This window comes from Cololabis saira, chromosome 13 (genome assembly GCF_033807715.1).
Source record: "Cololabis saira isolate AMF1-May2022 chromosome 13, fColSai1.1, whole genome shotgun sequence".
Classification (NCBI taxonomy): domain Eukaryota; kingdom Metazoa; phylum Chordata; class Actinopteri; order Beloniformes; family Belonidae; genus Cololabis; species Cololabis saira.
Window position 1 is genome coordinate 37,969,976 of NC_084599.1, and position 22,362 is coordinate 37,992,337.

A 22,362-nucleotide genomic window follows, 5' to 3' on the forward strand; every position below is an offset into this window, starting at 1 on the left:
GTCATTCTGTCGGTGGCCTGGTGCCCCGGTCCTCAGGGGGCCCGGAGGAGCGAGGTGGTTTAATTAATCCCTCGAGGGCCTGGCACACGTCCTCAATGAGGTCATCTTTGTGGCGCTTCCGTCTATTTTTAATGTATTTCGGCGCAGCGGTTTCATACTCGTCATACTGTCTGGCCGGGTAGTTAGACCCCCCTTCGTCATGCTGCTCTAACCTGTACTGTGGTTGGTACTCTGACTGACCTGGCGGCGGGCGAGGCTGGTAGTGGTCCCTGGAACCTGGTTCAGGTCCAGTCCAGGCACGGAAAACCTCGTCTCCGAACTCTACGTGACGGTTCTCAGTTCTCTGGACTGCAAGCACCTCGGTATCGTGCTCAGGGGCCCTCGCTGGTCGCGCCCTAGTTTCCCAGGCAATCTGTGCGTACCTTCTGATGTCCCGCATCTGTAGGTCCCTAGTTTTACAGTACATGGTTACATTATACTTTATGCTATCGTGAAGGTTATGCAGGAAAAGGGACTTAAATGCCTGCTCCTCCTCTAAACCTGGGGCGTTGCACCCCTGGAAGTAGGCAGCCCGAAGTCGCCAGTAGTAATCTCTCGGTTGCTCGGACCTCGTTTGTTTGATCGCAAAAGCGCCGAAGGTGGCGGATGCCCGATCAGAAAATATTGAGTATTCTTCACGCAGCGCCTGACATAAAGCTGAATAGCGATCTCTTGTGTCGGGGTGCAGGGTCTCCAGGAAAACATGCACGCTTCTGGAAGTAGTCTTCCAGATTAATTTAATTTTCTCCCGGGAAGTTGCTCCCGGGAGGTCGAGCAAGCATCGTTCAACCTCCCTCAAATAGTCATCAATGTTAGATCCTTTGATGTGGGGGTCAAAACGCTCTATGTCTCTCGCCAGAGACTCTATTTGGCGCGTGCGAAGACCGTGCCCGTAGAACGGAGCTGGTCCATCATTTTCATCATCTGAGCTTTCCCAGTGATGGCGTCCCCTGTAACGTGGGGGGGGACGTTCTCTCCGATAGGGCGGAGACGGGGACCTCTGCCGTGAGCTGAGGACCGAGCGGTAACCCCGAGTGGGTTCCGGCTCGAAAAACAGCGGGTCATCCGAGGCATAGCGACGACTTCGACTCGGCCAGGGATTTGAATCAAATTCTCTCCGATATTGTACGCCCTGACCGCGGCTCCTCCCTGGAGGGATCATTTCTGGGCTAACCGTGCGCCTTTCCGCTGCCAGCTGTCTGGCCTGCGGTCGGAGGTAAGGGTATTCGGGGGATCGTGAGTTAGCAGCCGGTCCCGAAGGCAGTCCAGCTGTTGAAGCTGGTCCTGCGTTCGGGGCCCTCTGCGCAGGGGGACCCTCGGCGTCCGATGATTCGTCTTCGATTTGTGCTCGAGCCGCAGCTAAGAGGCCCCTCAAGCTTCCAACCGCTTTCTGCAAATCACAATTTTCCAGCCTCTCTGCCTCATATTTCTCTCGCCACTCGTTAATTCTATCCCCGTGCTCCGCCGCCTGCAGTTCTGCCTTACATTGCCCTAATAAGGCCAGCTGGCCCAAAATGTCGGCTTTAAGGAGTTTTTTGGTCGGGTTTTTAGCAAAGTTAACGAGCTCCACTATCTTCTCCTCGCAGGTTTGGAGGTTATAGCTATTTATCGTAAACAGTTCTTCTCTAGGTATTTCCATCATACGTGCAATTACTTCTTGAGTGTCGGAAAAAGTGACGCTGGGGGAAGCCTCGGCTTCCCCTTCATGGTTACCTGAGCTACTCATCGCGCGTCTGGCCAGGGGACCCGGGACTGAAGGGTACCTGGCGAAAAGCTTCCTATTCAAACGGAACTTGCCTGATGGTCCTTCTTAGTCAACCTCGGGTCACCTCTGCTGGCTCTGCGTCCAAATGCGATGAGTTTCCTGCCCTGTGCACCACACGCAGTTCACGAACCGGACACCAGTGTTTCGCTTGCGACTCTGCCAAGAGATTAACACTCAGTAATGAAGTAGATTCACGTTATCACCCAGATTAGGAGGAATGAGACAATAAATGAAGCATGAGAGACTGAACCAACTCTGATCTGTGCCTCAAAGCAGTTGGGTTCTTGGTTATCATAAACAGAATTGAGATAACCTTGGAAGCACAAAAAAAACAAAAGAGAATCAATAAGGTGGATTAAAATTTAAATGCCACCAAATTAAAGATTCAATTTAACAAACACGGTAGAAATTAATCCGAAAGATTAATAACTCACATGGGGTAATCCCGACAAAGTTCTATTAATGGAATTTAAAGAACTTGAAGCAAAACCAACCATTAACTTCAGTGAAGCAAGGTTGCAGAGAACAGGGAGGTTTTAAAATAACCGTAGGAATCAGATAATGAGGGGAAGAAAAAAAATAAAAAATATTTTTCTTCTGATGACAATTAATGTTCAATTATTTCATACAACTTGGTCACAAATATTGTTATTAGAGAGCCTCACGCTGGGGCGCCATTTATGTTGTGCAACTCATAGGTAGCTTGGCTGTCCAGTTATCAAGGCTAATGATAATTCTATTAAAGAATTATTAATAATTAATAAAGTTGACTATTTATCAAATTGTATTATCAAAAGTGATAATTCTCGTAGGGGCACCACCGCCGGGGCCTTACTTCCGGTGGGATTCGATAACTAACAGCAGAAAATCAGTCTCATTATGATTTGAATTATCCTGCAGAACAGCAAATCTTACAGAATAACAGTGAAGGCGTGATATCCGAACACTAGGCTCTGCTTAAACAAATCAATTTGTGACCAAATCTTGCATGAAATAACACAACCACTCATAAAGAAATCAATCAGAATTTATTTACATACGGGTGTCAAAAGATGATAAACGCAACACCCAAATAAACCTGATGGCAGAAACTACCTTATTACAAAACCATTAACTAACAAGAAAAACAACAATCAATAAAATGAAACATAAACGTTAAATGCATGGAATGAAAAGAAGAGAATCAAATGTAATAATAATAAAGATGATAAAGAACACAATAATGATAACGTACAGTAATACGCATACAGTAATCTCATTAAACATAAGTTCAGCTTTACACCGTTCTAACTGACTGATCGCCCAAACACAGCCTCACGTCTCCTCTGGATTCTGCATCTGGAGCGGGTTCTGTCGGGGGTTCCAGTCCGATGCGGCCTCGTTCCTCTCGGCTTTCAGTCCAAGCAGTCTCTCGTCTCTCTCTCTTCTCCTTCGACTCTGAAGAAATAAAAAAGACAGGGGTGCAGCAGCCGGGCGATCCCGCCCTGGTCAACGGAGCCTATCACGGCGTCTCGGTGCGCGCGGGGATCCAGTCCACTCGTCGGACTTGCGGGCTCCCGTCCGGGCTCCTGAGCGCGTGGGCCTCACGGACACAGGTGGCTGGGTGCTCCTCGGGCTGAGCTGGCAGGCTGACCGGAGGATCAGGCCCTCCTCGGGAGAGAACTTAGAGCGGAGAGAGAAATTAGAAAAGAGAGAAACTTGGGAGCGCAGTGCGCTCCGTGGTTACGGGTCTTACGCTCCGCCGGACACTCCAGGCTCGAAGCGGCTCCCCCCCCGTCTCGTCGCAGCGCTCAGGAATAAATGGGTAGATGCGGCCGTGGCTGCCTCGGTCGGCAGGCACGTCTTGTCCGGTCCGCTGGCTGAGGGAGAGAGAGTGAGCACTGGGCAGGACGGGAGTTTGAGTTCCGCGGGCTGCGTGATGTCACCAGCCCCTGGCAAGTGATTGGGTGCTTCCCGCTTTTGGGCTTGGGGCGGTTTTACTGAGAGGGACAGTCCCCCCCTTCAGGGCTCGCTTCCTGGGGCTCCATAAAGTCTGAACCCCCCCTGGTGTCGTCACCCCAGGGAGTCTGTTCCTGGTCCCTTTGCGTTGTCTTTTCCTTTGTTCCTCCAGGTCTGGCAGGAACCCTGCTGGGTTTGTGGGGGCTATACTGCGCCTGACCCCCCTCCCAGGTGTCGTAAACCCCATGGAGTCTGTTATCTGGTCTGGAGTCATGCAGCATAAACTGTGGCTTGGCTTCGGCCCTTTACTGGCCCAAGAGAAATGTTCACCCACTCACATATGTCATGAATTCATAATCATATTAGTCCAATAGTCCAACAATTACGGTGAAGGACCTTGCTCAAGGGGCTTGAATCTGGGTCCTCCACACCCAAGCCCTCCTCTATAGTCACTAGACTACCTCCCCCCACATGTGACGTAAACTGCATTAACGTGGTTCCTGCTGGTCAGCCACTGCCACGACTTTGGAGGGTTCAGTCTAGTTTGAAAGGCTCGAAGAGGCCCTGGATAAAGCTGTCACTTCCCTGTCAGAAAAGCAATGATTGTTTTAAACGTGTTACCGATGGACTGGCTGTGAGGATGAAGCAGAGGTTTTACGGTGCTATTACTCTTCTGAACCAGAGGCATGCCAGCTGCTGTTTACTAGTGGTTTGATAGCTCTGAACAAGTAGCTCCGTTTTGGGCAACTAAAGAAGCTAAATTGTCCGAACACGCCTGAATGTATTCTTGAGTCTATAAGGTAACAATAATATAATAATAAGATAACCTTGTTTGAATTGTAAAATGGGTTTGGCTAAATACAATCTTTGACTAAAATAAGACTAAAATGCTCAAACTTTTAGTCGACTGAAACTTGACACAACTAAAAGGAGAATGAATGTGACTAAAACTAATTAGTGCTGTCCAAGTTAACGCGTTAACGACACGTTAACTTAACGCCGCAAATTTTTTTAACGCACGATTAAAAAAAAAAAAAAAGGCGCAACATTTCTGGCGCTCGTCGGCACCCGTAGCCTGAGGAAAAGTATGGTGGATTGAAAGATGGAGAATGAAAAGGGGCTTTTTAACGGCTAGTTCACTTTCAAAAAGATGCAGATGGTTCGCTGGACAAGACTAAAGTTATTTGCATGTCGATTTGAAATGAATTACCATCGAAGTACGTCGAGTCTCAAATACCACTTGCAGCCAAACACACGAACAGAGAGCGTCGCTCCGCGTCGCTCCCACCCCACCCCTCAAAAGCAGACAAAGCTGTAGCAGCTTGCAAAAAAGGACCAGTCAAATCAAATTTTATTTGTTAAGCGCTTTTCTTACAAAATAAAACATTGAAGGCAAAGCGCTTTACATAAAACATAAAACTCAATAATGCTCCCCCGCACACACACACACGCGCACAGACGGGCGCACGCACACTTCGATTCGCATGAGTTTATGGCTGAGCACTGAGGATCAGGTGAGGAAACGGCTGCACTTTATAGGTTGAGTTACACTCCCTGCTGTTACATGTGCACTTTATTTGTTTGTAATTTAGTTTTTGTATCCCCCTGTTTTGATCCCACTTAGGTGAAGGGGATATGTTTTGAGCCTTTTATTTTCCTCCATATGTTTATGATGCATATGGTTCATTGTTTTACATTGAGCTGCTTAAAAAAACAAGGAATCTTAAAGGAGCATGAGGCTCCTTTTAAGAAATGAGACTCTCTAGCGCCACCCTTCACCACGACGGCCGTTGGGGGTACTGCAGCCAACAGTGAAGCCAGCACGGGAGAACGGGGAGAACGCACATGCAGCGTCATGTGACGTCACATCCACAGCCCAGCGCGGGAAATTCGGGACCAAATTGCAGCACATTTTGCAGCACACAGCCTGTTCAAGGCAACGGAGAGATACGCTAGAGGGCTCATTCTTTTTCGTTCGGAACGCTTCATCTGACATTATTACTAGAAAACTTAAAACGTATACACATTTTTTTCATAAATCCTGCCTAAATCCTGCCTCATGCTCCTTTAAGTTAGTCTTTACAAGTGTAAAGTTGGGACTACATTGTGTTTGTATTTATGAAGGAATGTTACATTCAGGTAAAAAAGCTTTTTTGTGGAAAGTTGAATAAACATTGGCATAAAGCAGCATATTTGCCCTTTCCCAGGTTGTTAACAGTATTAGAAACATAAAAAAAAAACCTTGAGGTAATTTAGAACAGCACAAAATGTGTGAATAAATTAATCGCAATTAATTGCATAGTTCATTACAGAAATCATGGATTAATTAAGATTAAAAATGTTAATCGTTGGCCAGCACTAAAACTAATAAAAACTAAAATGATAGCTTGACCCAAAGACTAGACTAAAACAAAAACTGAAACAGGCTGACAGAAACAACACTAGTCCCATCGTCCCTGCAGCTGCTCAGCTTCTCCTGGGGCCGTTTCCTTTCTAATGGTTTCTGGAGGATTCAAGATGAACTTTAGTCATTCTCGCAGACTAAAAACAGAATCGACTTCAGAGAAACTGTAACTGTAAATGTGATGACACACAGGTGGCATCAATCAGCCGCGCTGTGCATCGTGACTGAATCAACACTGCGGGTTTGATGCCACAGAATTCAAGCAAGTACGAGTAAGATGAACCTCCTTCAGTGGTCATTCTGTGGGTTTACCAGTGTGTGTGCTTGTGTGTGTGTGTGCTTGTATGTGTGTGTCTGTGTGTGTAAGGGAAGTAGCCTGGCATGAGCTGACGGGCCGATGGGGCCACAGGCTGAAATCGGAGGTGGTTGGTGTTTGAGCAGATGCTGCCAGCTCGGGTGGTGATGTCATGACGGTGGGGCGTTGTGAGAGGGTTGTGGTGACAGCGGGGGGGGACGGGGGCTGGTGTCCTCGTCCATCATCGCAGTAGAGCCATCAACTGTAACGGCCACCAGCTGACCAGAGGGGGACACAAACATGACGGGAGGTAGAAACTGGAAGATGGTTCAGGACATAAATCAAGTTTATTATTAAAGTTTCTATTCTGCTTCTAACAAGTCTGATTTGAGCAACCTGCAGCAATGTGCAGTGTCATTTAACTTTACTGGAATACTGATCCGATACCTACAGAAGATTATTAGGGCCATGCAGGCGAAAAAATATTTGTGAGGGGAAGATTTTTTTATTTTTATTGTGCACTATGAGAAAAAAGTTGAAATATCGAGAAAAAAGTCGAAATGTTGAGATTAATGTTGAAATACAATTTCAAGAATAAAGTCGAAATTTCGTGAATAATGTCGAAATTTCGAGAATAAAGTTGAAATACATTTCGACTTTTTCTCGAAATTGTATTTCAACATTATTCTCGACATTTCGACTTTTTCTCAACATTTCGACTTTTTTCTCGACATTTCGACTTTTTTCTCGACATTTCGACTTTTTTCTCAACATTTTGACTTTTTTCTCGACATTTTGACTTTTTTCTCTCGACATTTTGACTTTTTTCCCGAAGTGCATAATGAAAAAAAAACCTTCTTCCTCTAAAATATTATTTTTATTTTTCTCTTGCCTGGCCCTAATACTCTTCCGTAGATACCAGTGTTATTTTTAATATACATTTTTTAAAGTGAAGCTTTGATTGTAAATTAAATCAGATAAAACAAAAATGCTACCTATGAAATAAAAAGAAGTCAGAGTTGCATTTCCGAGACCACGGCTCCGGACCTTGACATTTCCAGAGACCAGCAGGACCGATCATCTGGGGCGCATTGTTCGGGTTTCTGGAAACTGCAGCCTGGCATGACGAGCACGCTGCAGTTTTTATTCATAATATTTCGCTCAATGTTTTTATTGTAGGATAAAGGTGAATATAATGCTCGATATCCATCTATCTGTTACAGGTGACTAAAAGTAATAAACAATATTAACAACACAAAATTAAACAGGTATAAAAACGTTAGTGTGTAAAACCATGAAGTATTGTCCAGGAGTGACGTTTGTTTAACACCATGGCTGCAGTGCATATTGGAAGTCAAAAAAATGGAGCTAAACAGGATGTAGATCAGCCCCGGCACCGCCCCCTAGTGTTGGGAGGTGTAATTACAGACCGACCTGGACGAGAACAAACGGCACCACACAGAAACATGAGTCAGGCTTCAGTGTGATCCACTTCACTCTTTCTACCGCCTGCTCAGTATTTATTCATTTAGTTTGAGGCTCAGAGGTCTTCAGTGTTGCAGCATCTTTGAGTCGCACATACATCACCGTTCTCTACACATGACAGTTTCTGCTGCTCCTCTGAAACCCAAACACTTAAACTCCTCGGTATCTGGCAGCCTCGTCCTGATGTCGTTGCTGCAGACGGGGCAGATGGGAGATGTGTTCTTAACGCAGCATAAACCGTCTTGTCCTGCTCGTAGCACAGCCCATACAACGCTGCAGCACACAGTCCTACCACCAACGTTGATGTATGTTAGGGCATCAGTTTCTTTTAAACGGGGTGTCAAAGAGACAACTGGGCGTAAACGGGTACAAACAGATGGACGGAGGGACAACCACATGTTTGCAACTGGCTGCCACCGATGCAGAAAGCTCTAATCTAATTGTCTTCCTATGAAAACATGTAAAAGTAACTCAACCCTTCATCTAGCAGCACAGAGGATTGTACCGGTACCTGGGAGATGTTGCTGACAAATACCACAGCAGTTTCTTCATTTGTGTCATTCTTTGTAGTGTTAACTGCCAGAAGCCGGTTTTTAAAGCATCAGATTTACATCATGAGATTGAGAGACAGATGATTGAGCAGAAAGCAAGAATCGGCCAGTTCGAGGTTCATTCTCACCCTGATACACTAAACTAAAAAGTTCCCAACTGCTCTGTTGCACTGGACTACTAAACTAGAGAGCAGACGTGTTGATCCAGTCCTTTACCCCGGCTCTGAGGCGGGAGAGCGGAGGACTCGCAGGAGGAGCGATGAGCGCTGGGAGGTGGCGGGAGTAGATTATCTGTGGATCCACGGCAGCGAGGCAGAGAGATGGATGAACGACGAGCTGCACGAGCTGCAAATGGTGTCCTGGCAGTGCAGGGCGCCACTTACAAGGCAGGCCGCTGTCAGGGGTCTATTAGGGGAAGATTGAGGCCGTGTGTGTGTGTGTGTGTGTGTGTGTGTGTGTGTGTGTGTGTGTGTGTGTGTGTGTGTGTGTGCTCGTGTGTATGTGCTCGTTGGTCATGGTCCTACGGAGGAAGATTGAGACCCCATTGCTCCCAGAGCCACTCAACCAACACAACCTGCTGTGGTTTACAATCAGCACAACGGCGTCCATCCATCCCCGCTGTGGCGCTCACACACACACACTCCACTCATGACAAACTCCACAGCTCACTCTCGCTGTCATTACGCCGCAGCTGAGCTGCAACAGCTGTGTGACAGCGGCTCGGACCCGCCGCGCGTCACGGCGCTCGCAGCGCGGGTCCGGAGGCAGATTGAGGTGCACTGTAGGCATGTGGGTGAGGGTGGGGGGATCTGGGGGGCTGGGGGGGGCGAGGTTTCAGGTTGGGACTCGCGGCAGCACCTTTGACAAGCCCTATTTGTCATCTGCCAGGGAGCCCAAATAGCTGTGACTACACCCCAGATGGATTGTGGGGGGAAAAGTGACTGGAAGCCAGTAACTAATCCTGCACAACCCCCCCACTCCCACCCACGGTCTCATTCCTGCTCGCTCTGTTGTGCAGTTTATTTCCCTTTGATAACCCAGCACACCCTGCCTCCCCCACTCCACCTATATCACATTAATAACTATATATATGAATTATACTCGCTTCAATAATGAGCCTCACGCAGCCCCCGCCCCCAAAGCACCAAGCTAAGGTGGCTAAATTAGCTTAGCCAGAACTCATCAGACCTGTTTGCAAAGCTGCTCGCTAGATCATGTGGGAGATGAAGTGTAAACGGTGGATAATTCATGATGTAAGATGTTAAAGCTGAACACGAGTGTCACAGACTAACTGAGAAAAAAACGATAAAATCCGTTTTATTTTGTCCCAAATTCATTTTTTTTTTTCCATTTTCATTTTTTGGAATTCCATTTTTTACCTTTTACTCTTATTTTGCCACCAAATAAAATGTGTTTTTTAATGTTAATGAATTAAAATAAAGCCTACTTGGGGCAACATAATATTGCACAGTTTCCCTCAATAGTTGGACCTGGAAGCTTCTGAGCATTTTCAGTAAAAACTAATAACATTACATACAAAAAAAAATAAAGTGCTCATTTTGCTTTTTCTTCAAGTAAAAAATAAATAACTTTAAACGAAAGTAAAACTCAACTTCAGAGTTACTGTATATATTGTTACAAAGTACATCTTTTCCGTAAAACACAGTGCTTTAAAGTGCATCAAAAACGAGGTCAATTGCAGCAAACTTAAGTCGTCTTTACATAAACAAACAACTATACTTTAAAACTTTAAACTTCAAACATCTTTTCAACATTTAGGAAAAGCTGGTCTAAGTTTCCCACCTAGCAGAGAAAAGTTCCCTGGGTTCTGTTCGACTCTGTATTTAGGCGTCAGCGTCGTGTTCCTTCTTTTTTTCACAGACGAAGGCTGATTATTTTGAAGTCGCTTCGCCGCGCTCGCATGTTTGGAACAAAAGGGGGAAATTTCAGAGCCGTGTCACGCAGATTAGCGTTCCTCCGCTAAAATTCCTCTTCCCCATGATAACAGCATTTCAGTCAAATTATGTCATTTTCCGCGATATTCCGTGTTAAAAAGTAGATTACATTTTTATTGCTCAATTCCTTGACCGCGACCATGAGGCCGTAACTGAGCAGATTATTCCCTAAAGAGAAAAAACCTTCAACATACAAAACCTATAATGTTATAAGACGCACGGAGAAGTATGTGGTGGTGTATTTCTGTGCAGCGGTTTAGTTGTCTCGTGATTTCCTCTAGTATTTCCTCTGCATTAGTTGGTCGCAGCCACGCTGACGGAGGAAATGCAAATATTTCTTTGCTTCCGCTTCACTTGGAACCACCATCTAGTCCTCTGTTTTTAACGCTGCACCTGTCCGTGGTGGTCTTTACCTCATCACATGGTCCTTCTGCGATTACTGATCAGCTTTCATCAACAAACACACTCTCTTATCAACTCTGAGTGTTACGCTGCACTCGTGGATCCAGGGGAAATTTTTAGTCAGGAGGTGATTATGTTTATGGGCGACTCTACGGAGACTTCACGGGGCCCGATGGGCGTCCAGGTGGAACGCCGCCCAGGACCAGCGGCACCAAAACACCATCAACCTTCATGGGGTTTCTGCGCGGTGATCTTGTGAACAGTAAATGTTTGTCTGAGATGAATTCTCCCGCTGATCCAGAGCTGCGTTGGAGCTGATGAATGAAACCAGCACCTGAGGGGTGATGAGGAGGGGTTAGGGGGGTGGAACTGGAATATAATGGTATTGTTTGTCATCGCAGCTCTCACAGCGGTTTGTTACTGGACCCTGATTAAAATGAGAACAATACGGACGCTTGAAGCGACTTGGCGGTTCCTGAGCTACTCAGACGCTACCGAACCGTCACACACCCGCCTGGTTTCGGAGGCGGCGCTCCGTCTCCCTAATGATGAGAGTCGGTGGAGACAGGAAGTGTTTCTGGGAGGGGATCATGTGAATGATTGCTTCATTAAACGTTTCATGTTATATTACCGTATTTTCGCGACCATTCGGCTTGCCGTGTGGAAAGGCGCACCCTCAGTTTTTTGTGTCATTTTTGGATTTAAAACACACATACGGCGCACCGACCGAAAAGGCGCCATCAACACACACATGGAGCACCGCCTTACAACAACACACAAATAGAGCGAAAAAATAAATAAATTACAAAATAAAGCGGGAGCAAAACTAAGTTTGATTGTACTTTATTTAAGTTATTACATTAATCAAATCCATCGAAATCTTCATCCTCCGTTTCTGCATTCATCCGAGCCTGATCGCGCTGAGACCGGGAGAACTGATCAGCTGCGACGGGCACGAGCCCGCAGCTCTCTGGCCGCTGAGCAGCCGAGTCATTTTCCATCCCGTGCGGCCCCTCGGAAATGATGCCGGCATTTGCAAAAGCCCGAACAACAGTCCCCCGGGAGCAGCGTCTCGGTCTCCCCGTCCGCCCTAGGTGTCCTGCCACGGAGCCGCCGCCGGGCAATCACGGGCAATTCACACGCCCTACGACGCGGCACATTTTAAAAAAAAAAACAAGACGTTTATATGCACCTAATGGTCGCAAAAAGACGGTAAGTTTAGATTGAACTTGTTGAGGTGTTTAAGCACCAACTACCACAAAGCTCTGAATCCTTGTCTGTAAATGCTCTAAAGGTCATAAAGGATGCTGAGACGGTTGCTACGGGTTTTAACAGCACCGTCCTCGGCTGCTGTTTAGGGTCAAACTGCTCGACTGGTCCAACTTAAGAGTTTTACTATATTTAAAGGAGTGAATTTGTTGAACTAATCAGCTGAAAGGAATCAAACCCTGTTGTTAAGTCTAAACTCCCCAGAACCTCGGGGAAGAACAAGCCTGATTCAGATCGTTGACCCCAGTGGGCTGCAGAGGAAGGAACAATCCAATCACGGGGGTCAAGGACCAAAGTTTGATAGATGAGATGATCGCCTGAAAGAAAAGGTTGAAGCCGTTTAGAGGCTGACTTACGGCTGCAGCTCTGACCTTCCGTCCACGCGCTGCTCGCTGCTCCTGGACGCGACGGGCATGTCGAGCGTCTCCACCTGTGTTTGCCCCCCCCTAACCCGAGTACTGGGGCCGGCGGACCCGGGTGATTATCCCCCCCCCCGCCGCTGGGACGACAGGAAACCACCGGCTGGATTTCATGATGCTTGTTGGACCGTTGCAGCCAAACAAAATAACACTTAAATGCTGTTACTAATATAGTATACTTCAGGGATTAATGAAGTATTTTAAACTTTGAATGGGAACGTAACACCGCGCTGGCTGTGGAGGGGGGGGGCACGCAGTGGTGGTGGGGTTACGGCGAGGAGATAAATCAGAGCCGTGTTGAGCTCAGAACTCGGCTGGAGCAGCAGAGAAAAGTACGGCGGAGTTCTGCCACTTCAGAGCAACTTCTCCGATCATTCACCGGTCCTCAGACGCTCTGCCGTCCGGGAACTAATGCGAGGAGGGATGCGAGCGATCCTCCATGCAAATGCAGCTCCGCGTGCGTCAGCCGGCGCGGCGTCGTAAAACAACATGATGGATAAGCAGCTAGATAAATAAATAAAAACACTTAGTCCCCCATCCTTTCTTATTCTGATCCCCCTCCTCTGATGCCTCTGCTCTGACGGATCTGTAAAGTGAGATAACGAATGAGACTTAAAGCCAGAGGGAGGCGGGAGGCTGGGATGGAGGGATGGAGGGATGGAGGGATGGAGGGATGGAGGCAGCGCAGGAAGAGACGGAGTGTCTGATTTATTAGACTCATAAAAATTCTGCCTCTGTTATTCCCTCTGATTTTTATATGTGAAGCTTATTAAAGAGCACACCTGCCAGTGTGTGTGTGTGTGAGTGAGACGTGAGCATTTGTTAACTCTGCATGTTTAACTTTTATCTGGTCAGATGTTCGTTGATTTCCACTCATCAGACCCTCATCACTGTCCACAGGCTCCGCCCCCTCCGCCTGCTCCTCCCACCGAAGCCCCGCCTCCCTGCGGGTCTACAGGACCCGGTACAAGATGGTGACCCGGCCCGGCGCCGGTGTGACGCACGCGGCCCACTACAACCCCGCGCTCACCTGGAGGGCCAAGAGGATCCAGTCTGCCAGGTACACCGCGTTAACACACACACACACACACACACACACACACACACACACACACACACACACACACACACACACACACACACACACTCATATTTAATTTCACTTTATTTTGTGTAGAGGGACATCGTACATTGATAAACATTTTAAAATGTAAATATACCCAACAAAAGGCTAATTTGCATTGGCAGTCCCCTGCAAGACTCAGTAAAAAGACACAATCAACATTACACGACACACAATATCAACAACAATTAAAAAATCGCACAACACTGCAATTGTTAATACAATAATCAATTAATGATCACAGATTTGAGACGTTTTAAGCCATTCCTTGAGATTTCCCTCAGTATGAGGGACAATCCCTTATTGTAGATGGAAGGCTGTTCCAGATTTTCCCTCCTACAACCAGAGCATGTGAGCGGAGCGGAGCGGCGAATTTTGAAAGGAGCGCAGAGCGGGAGTTTTTTTTCTAGGATGATTCGGGTGGAGCGGGGCGTCATCCCGCTCCAGTTTCGCTCCGTTACCCCTCATATCACGGCCCCGATGCGTGTCCAAACATATCCCACAAACCTCTCCACAAACTACCTGTTACCTTTCTTAATTTCCAGTCCTATCTCTGAACCGTAGTTGGGAGAGCTGGTATTTTAATTCGGTCTCTGGCTCGTAACCGGCGTTAGGAGTCCGGGGAAAGTGAAGGGAAAAAAGGACGGAGGAAAAATGCTGTCCGTGCAACCTCGCACATTTATTACAAACATGTAATAAGAGCAAACAAAACGCGTGAGGGCCGACGACTGAAACTAACGGAGGACACATTGAAAAAGTAACTAAAAACGTGTTCCGGTCTTCCACACGCGCACACCTGCATCTCCCTCTCTCTCCTCCGCTGCACCCACTACGTCTCACACACACACACCCGAATACAGACACCGCCTTAAAGGGGACCGGGCTTGCCGGTTACACACCGCATGAGTCTGAAGCCCCCGACTTTGGCCAAACTGGTGTTTTTGAAAGTGAACTCAGAAGAACTTTAAGAAAAATGTCCCGATCCAGCTCAGTTAATGCAGGCTTTGATTTAGGCACTTTAAAAGGCACGTTTTGTTCGGTTTTTAGCCTTATTGTTAACTAAGCCTGCAAACAGAACGTTCATTTATGCCTGCCATATTCGTTTAATTTGAGTGTTTTGCACCTTAAGATCTTTTATCAAAGTGTTATAAATAAATATTTTATATTCTGAAAATATTGTTGTTCTTCTTTAGTTCTTTTAGACATTGAAAGTATAAAAATAGGAGGAGAACAGTGAATGAAAAATTGTTTCGGGAAAGGTTAATAAACAAAAGTGTATTAAACCAGCTAATTCCGTTAGGTGAAATTACTTTCTTATTTTTTCTTGTCAGTAAATATCTATTTTTGGACTTTAAAACGTATGTCAGCTCTGCGTAATTGTTCCTCTCGGCTCCGTGACTGGCTGCAGGAACGTAACTTTGCTGAGTCTCGCTCTCTCTCCCTCGCGCTCTCTCTCTCTCTCTCATCCACCTCTGGTTAGATCTAAGGCTTCAGGTAAACATGTGCATTTTATATGCATGCAAACATTTTTGGAGCGGTGCGCGGAGCGGAGCGGGGTGCAGTGTTACTGGAGCGCTGAGCGGTTATGGGTGGAGCTGCATTTTGCGACTTTGAGGGCGGAGCGGAGCGGTGACAACCTTTGTGAGCGAGGAGCGGAAATTCTCACCGCTCTGCCTACAACAGAAAACACATTCATCCGAAAGGTGGTTCGTCTGTATCTCACAGTCACACGCCCGGGTGTTCATACCACACACACACACACACACACACACACACACACACACACACACAGGACCAAGTGGGCGGGGCTTAACACCCTCATGTGTTGACCTCCATCATGCCTCTGTGAACTGATGTTGAGTCAGGGTTCAGCGCTCGTTTACGTCTCTTTTAATTCTGAATTTTTATCAACAAATGTTGTCTTCATTCTTTCCCTTTTCAACTTTCCGTGTCAAACGTGAGGCCCGACGACCGAATCCTGTATCCACCTGCTGATCAGAGGCATCCACCTGCTGGATGTCATGATCTCAGTGTTTTGTGGATTAGTGCTGCATTTGAAATGAAAATGTTCAAGGAAAGAAAAACTTTCCATCAGGCGTTTCTGGCATTGAACCTGTCGGCTGGGCGGCGGAATCAAAGATGGCCGTCGCTGGTTAATATGTAACGATTACAGATGAGGAAGTGATAACAGCAATCATGTTAGAAGTAAATGTATATACAGTAATCCCTGGTTTTTCGCGGGGGTTACGTTCCAAAAAGAACCCGTGATAGGTGAAATCCGCGAAGGAGCAACCTTTATTTTTTATTTTTTACAATTATTATACAAGGTTTCAAATTGCGGAGATCAGCCCCACCGCGACCCAATTAATTGGATTTGAACAGGAGAAATTAAAAAATGAGTACAGTAGGACAAATTGTAACTGGCGCGTATTTCACTGCTCTTCTGACTGCTGCTGCATCCTGACTCGCTCTGTAGCGTCTTTTTCTCCTAAAGCCCGCAGTGCAGGTGTGTTTTTTTGAGAGAAGAACATAGTTATGGGTAGTTTTTTGTCGCTCTTTTTTTCTTCTGGGCAACAAGATTCTTATAAACTGACATGCCACCATGGATTATATCTGAGACTGTAATGAACGATTCATCAAAGGGTCCCGTTCTTGAGCTGCTGCTGAAGCTCATTGGCCGTTCTCAGAATCGTTGCTACGCGACCAACGTTATTGACACAGGAAGTGAAGAAGCGCAGAGACTGTTTAGCCAATCAGAATGCAGAACACGATGCACAATGCAAATCCGTGAAGCAGCGAGACGTGAAAGGCTAACCGTGTTATAGCGAGGGATTACTGTACAGTCGATCGCACAACAGCTCTTTCCCATTTTAGATGTTTTTGAGTGTCAAACTGAAAGTTTACGCTGCCACTCAGTCTTTCTGTCACTCAGTCTTTCTGCCACTCAGTCTTTCTGACACTCAGTCTTTCTGCCACTCAGTGGGCGAAACCCGCTGTGAAGTCGCATCTGTGACGTCATGCGGATTCCCTCTATAGCCGACGCTGGTTAATACGTAACGATTACAGATGAGCAAGTGATAACGGCAATCATGAAAGAAGTAAATGTATATAACCCCCGCAGAGTCGTCATGGGTGTGAAATCAACCAGGGCGGGTGCTTGAGGTGCAGCCTCTAGTGGTCAGTCAAGGAACTGCAACACATACGCACCATGGTTAAGAGCAGAGCACATGGCCCTTCCTGATGGATGTATCCAGGACCCGAGTCCTCCGGCCTGCCGGCCTCGTTTACGGCTCGTTAAGGCCCTGACACACCGACTGTCGGCCGTCAGGCCGTCGATGAGCGTCGGTGCGCGTCTGTCGGCCTAGTTTCCCCGGTGTGTCCCGCACGTCGCCACAGGTTGGGCGCCCGTCTGCAGCTTTTCCATAAATCAGCTCCCGAGCCGGCAGGCAGAAATCCCGAAATTTTTGGAGCAAATTTCTTAACAGGCATAGCTACAACTGTTAGATTTCATCTATTAAACCAACATTTATCTTCCTAAATGATTTATTTCAGCCAGTGGTAATTCTCCACAGAGCTGCAGGTTTCTCCCCGGGACGACGGCACAGGTTGACCTGGCGATCACGTCTGTACGTGAGCTGCTGCTGCTGCTGCTCCCCGGACCGGCGGCTTTTCTCCGAAAACATCGCAGCAAATTGAAACGCAGACTGAGCAGAACGTACGTGCTAGTTGGCCGTTGGGTGTCGTCTTTGCGGTGTGTCCAAGTGCTTCTTTTTGAGCCCGACACAGGCGATGCGAGGCGACACAGCAGTCGGCCGACAGCGGGCGACGTCGGGCTGGTGTGTCCTCGGCTTTAGAGCCCGTCTGGTTCACCCGACCGCCGCCCCCCTCGCCCCGGCTGCCGTCGGTCAATCAAAAGTTGGTGCCGCTGACAGTTTTAAAAGTCCGAATGCTCCTGGATTCTTGGGGGTCCTTAAGTTTTTTGTTTGCTGGGTCATTTGTGTAATCTGGGTCTGGTGCGGCTGCAGGGTTGATCTGTGGACGCACTCGGGTGACTTATTACTATTCATTTAGCTGCTGCAGTAAATATTGATTCATCAAGGGATTTTCAATTTGAGCCCCCTTGACGTCCTGTGAAATATCACCCGGCGAGTAGAAGTGAAGAGGCAGAGATAGGGAGGGGGGGGGCAGGTCAGGTCCCCCGGGAGAGAGCCCCCCCCCCCCCACGCCTCATGCTTATCTATCTGTTAAACTCAACGAGCAGCAGCACTTTTATCAGTTTGCAGCATGAGCTCATGTTCTCTGCTCTTAACTACGGCGCGCTGCTCTTCGTCTTCGGCCTATCAGGTCCCCCGATCTCTGCCCCCGTGGTTCCCCCGCCCCCCCCCGGCCTGTAATGATATATCTATTAATGACTTCTGATCAGGGAAGCATCATTAAGTATTAACTTCCTGCACTTTCCCTTTTGTGTCTTTTTTTTTTTTTTACATCTTTCACTTCATCTGATTACCCACAATGCCATGCTCTTACCGAGTCTTAGCTACACGGAGCATGGCAGGTGATTTAATGCTTAGTGGCAGTTGTGTGTGGGGGGGTATTGCAGTATTTCAGCCCCCCCACCACCACCACCACCAGGAAATAGATATAATCTCAACATTAACTCCATTAATAGTATCAGGAGTTGAATTAAGAAAGCCGTAAAGCATGCACTCCGGAGGATAAGTTACAGCCCCCCCAACCCCCCCTGCAAACCCCGGCCAGGCTTTAATCTTCTCAGCCCGTGTTTATTCTGTCGCTCCGCCGTCGTCTTGTTCTTTTAAATGTTTCTGTCTGTTTTACTTCTGGAGTTTTGAGTCCCGTCGTTTCCTGTCCTCCACGTGTCTCTGGTGTGTTTCTGGTGAACCTCCTGGTGAGGAGGTTAGAGCCCCGACGTGGCGACACTCCTGGGTGTACTGTACATCCACACACACACACACACACACACACACACACACACACACACACACACGCGCTCGGAGCAAGCGCTCATCTTCTTTATTGCTCGAGTATCGATCAGCACAGGATGTAAGAGACTGGGCAGTAAAGTGAAGCAGCTCTCCTTCTTCCCCGCATCCACCCCCCCTTCACCCCCTTTTATCCCCACTTCATTCATTTACTCATTACCCAGCACGTCTGTCATCCCCCTGTCGCCCGTCCTGCGTTATGATCCTGCGCTGCTGTAGACTACGCTCTGGTTCCTGCTTTCTGTCCTTCACTTCTTCTCCAGACGAGTTTGGTTGCTCTGGTTTCTTCCCGCCTTCTTCCTGGCTTCTTCCTGGTTTCTTCCTGGTTTCTTCTTGGTTTCCTCTTGGTTTCCTCTTGGTTTCTTCTTGGTTTCTTCCTGGTTTCTTCATGGTTTCTTCTTGGTTTCCTCTTGGTTTCCTCTTGGTTTCTTCTTGGTTTCTTCCTGGTTTCTTCATGGCTTCTTCCTGACTTCATCCTGGCTTCTTCCTGGTTTCTTCTGGTTTCTTCATGGTTTCTTCCTGGCTTCTTCCCGGATTCTTCCCGGATTCTTCCCGGCTTCTTCATGGTTTCTTCCTGGTTTCTTTCTGGTTTCTTCCTGGCTTCTTCCTGGCTTCCTCTTGGTTTCTTCTTGGTTTCTTCTTGGTTTCTTCTTGGTTTCTTCTTGGTTTCTTCCTGGTTTCTTCTTGGTTTCCTCTTGGTTTCCTCTTGGTTTCTTCTTGGTTTCTTCCTGGTTTCTTCTTGGTTTCCTCTTGGTTTCCTCTTGGTTTCCTCTTGGTTTCTTCCTGGTTTCTTCTTGGTTTCCTCTTGGTTTCCTCTTGGTTTCTTCTTGGTTTCTTCTTGGTTTCTTCCCTGGTTTCTTCTTGGTTTCCTCTTGGTTTCCTCTTGGTTTCTTCTTGGTTTCTTCCTGGTTTCTTCATGGCTTCTTCCTGACTTCATCCTGGCTTCTTCCTGGTTTCTTCCTGGTTTCTTCCTGGCTTCTTCCTGGTTTCTTCCTGGTTTCTTCCTGGCTTCTTCCTGGCTTCCTCTTGGTTTCTTCTTGGTTTCTTCTTGGTTTCCTCTTGGTTTCCTCTTGGTTTCCTCTTGGTTTCCTCTTGGTTTCTTAATGGTTTCTTCCCGGTGTCTTCCTGGCTTCTTCTTGGTTTCTTCTTGGTTTCTTCTTGGTTTCTTCTTGGTTTCCTCTTGGTTTCCTCTTGGTTTCCTCTTGGTTTCTTCTTGGTTTCTTCTTGGCTTCTTCTTGGCTTCTTCCTGGCTCCTTCCTGTCTCCTTCCTGGCTCCTACTTGGTGTCTTCCTGGCTTCTTCCCGGTTTCCTCCCGGTTTCCTTCGTTCACATCTCCTCCAGACGGGTTCGGTTGCTCTGGTTTCTTCCACCAGACCAGCATCATTATCCTGAGCAGCCGCGACCCTCCCAGTTCGTCCCTGTCACTAAAACAAAAGTCAGATCATTCATCAACGGCTCGGGTTGTGCTGAGTCGCTCCCTCCTGCGTGTGCATGGCATGGTGGGAGCGGTACACACACACACACACACACACACACACACACACACACACACACACACACACACACACACACACACACACACACACCCCGTCTCCAGGGACTTCTTCAGCGCCCGTTCCTCGTCCTCTGCCTCCTACATATTTTTCACTGTTGAAGTTCTTTTCCTGCGACCTCCAGATATTCCTCCTCTTCTACAACGACACCGAGACACAGAGAGGCTGGAGAACCTTCAAACATCCCCATCCTCCACCGCCTCTTGCTGCTGCTCTGCTTCTGTCTGTCGAGCGGATTTAGTGATGATGGTTGATCAGGGAAATACAGAGTTAGAGATCACGTTACACTACATTTTTATTGATATGTGATGGAGTAAATGACTAAAATCAGTAATCGCGTTAATATTAACGGGTCTGATAACTACACGTCGTTGCTTCAGCTGGTTATTCCCACTCCGAGGATAAGATAAGATTGTCCATTATTTCTAGGGAGGGAGGGAGGGGAGGGAGGGAGGGAGGGAGGGAGGGAGGGAGGGAGGGAAGGAAGGAAGGAAGGAAGGAAGGAAGAAGGAAGGAAGGAAGGAAGGAAGGAAGGAAGGAAGGAAGGAAGAAGGAAGGAAGGAAGGAAGGAAGGAAGGAAGGAAGGAAGGAAGGAAGGAAGGAAGGAAGGAAGGAAGGAAGGAAGGAAGGAAGGAAGGAAGGAAGGAAGGAAGGAAGGAAGGAAGGAAGGAAGGAAGGAAGGAAGGAAGGAAGGAAGGAAGGAAGGAAGGAAGGAAGGAAGGAAGGAAGGAAGGAAGGAAGGAAGGAAGGAAGGAAGGAAGGAAGGAAGGAAGGAAGGAAGGAAGGAAGGAAGGAAGGAAGGAAGGAAGGAAGGAAGGAAGGAAGGAAGGAAGGAAGGAAGGAAGGAAGGAAGGAAGGAAGGAAGGAAGGAAGGAAGGAAGGCTTGTATATTCACTTGTTTCTGATCTTTCTCCGTCGGCTCTGAGGAAAAGAAAACGGGTCGATCTAAACTTCATAAAAAGTTGCTGTTTTAGTCGAGACTCGGTGTCTGATAAAGTTTGCAGAAGCACCTCAGCTGATTGGTCAGATTCTCACCTGTGTCCTGCACACGTCAGCTTCCTCTGAAGGGAGGAGCTGTGTGGACGGCGTACTGGCGGCCGTCATCTGTCCACAGATATGTGGACGTCCCCTAACTCTGCAGCGCTGCATCACTCATGCATCGGTCATAAAACGCGTCCACCAGGAGGTTTGTTGTCTCCGTTTCACTGCAGCCTCTCACAGACCCCCCCTCCCCCCCCCCCCCCCCCCCCCCCCCCCACTGAAGATGAAACAGTGACTGCGTTTCCATGCATCAATAACCCTTTTAAAACCCGAATATTGGCAATAACCCGAATTTGCACGGCCATGTAAACACCAATAACCCCTTTGAATAACCCAAATTTGCTCATATTTGGGTTTTTAAAAACCCGAATATGAGCCCTGGGTTACTCTGAACCTGAATATTTGGTCATGTAATTGGAACATCCTCATCAAACGGAAGATGAATTTGTTTTCTACGCATGCTCTGTTCACAAGGAATCCTGGTCTTTTGAGTCCAGGAAGTTCTTATAAACACGGAGAAACGCAAGACCAGGAGGAGACTAATCACTTCATAAATGTAATGAAGGATATGAACATTTCTGCATTTGTAGACGGTAGAAAGTACCGGGATAGAAGATTTAAAAGAAGGTGAGACAAAAGTTGCGCGAAGCTGCATTTGTTTTGAATTTGGATACAAGAAGTAGAAGCGGAAATGACGCTAATTGCGTCATGACGTTCTCCGTGCGTCGCTGGTTTGATCCAGATATCCCGAATGATTAATTACCATGTAAACAGGGATAACTCTGTTTGCTCATGCATGTAAACGGAATATTCCAAATGTTTCAGTAACCGGAATATTAGCAATAACCCGAATTTTGACTGCATGTAAATAGTCAGTGAGAGGGTGTGTAGATGATCTGAGCGTCTGTTTCATCCACATCATCCTGCTCAGGTGGTTCCTGCTGCCATGACGACCTGTGGAGGATGGGATGTAAAGGGATCCCGTACAGGGAGATGCTTGTACTGAGGTCTGACCCCCCCGTCCCTGCAGCCCCGTGTCGGGGTTAACGGCCGTCTGCGTTAACTGCTGGTGTCGTTTCCCCATTAACCTCCACTGTGTCTCTCCGGGTCTCGTCTGACCCCC

The 22,362-nt window shown here is 47.4% G+C and overlaps 1 protein-coding gene across 1 annotated transcript in view; it reads left to right on the forward strand.

The window, feature by feature from the left end:
* Positions 1-22,362, forward strand: part of zc3h3 (zinc finger CCCH-type containing 3) — a 265,192-nt gene that overhangs the window by 213,578 nt on the left and 29,252 nt on the right. The window contains exon 5 of the mRNA XM_061738861.1: positions 13,423-13,582. Coding sequence (XP_061594845.1) covers positions 13,423-13,582 — 160 coding nt within the window. The remainder of the gene's footprint in view (positions 1-13,422; positions 13,583-22,362) is intronic.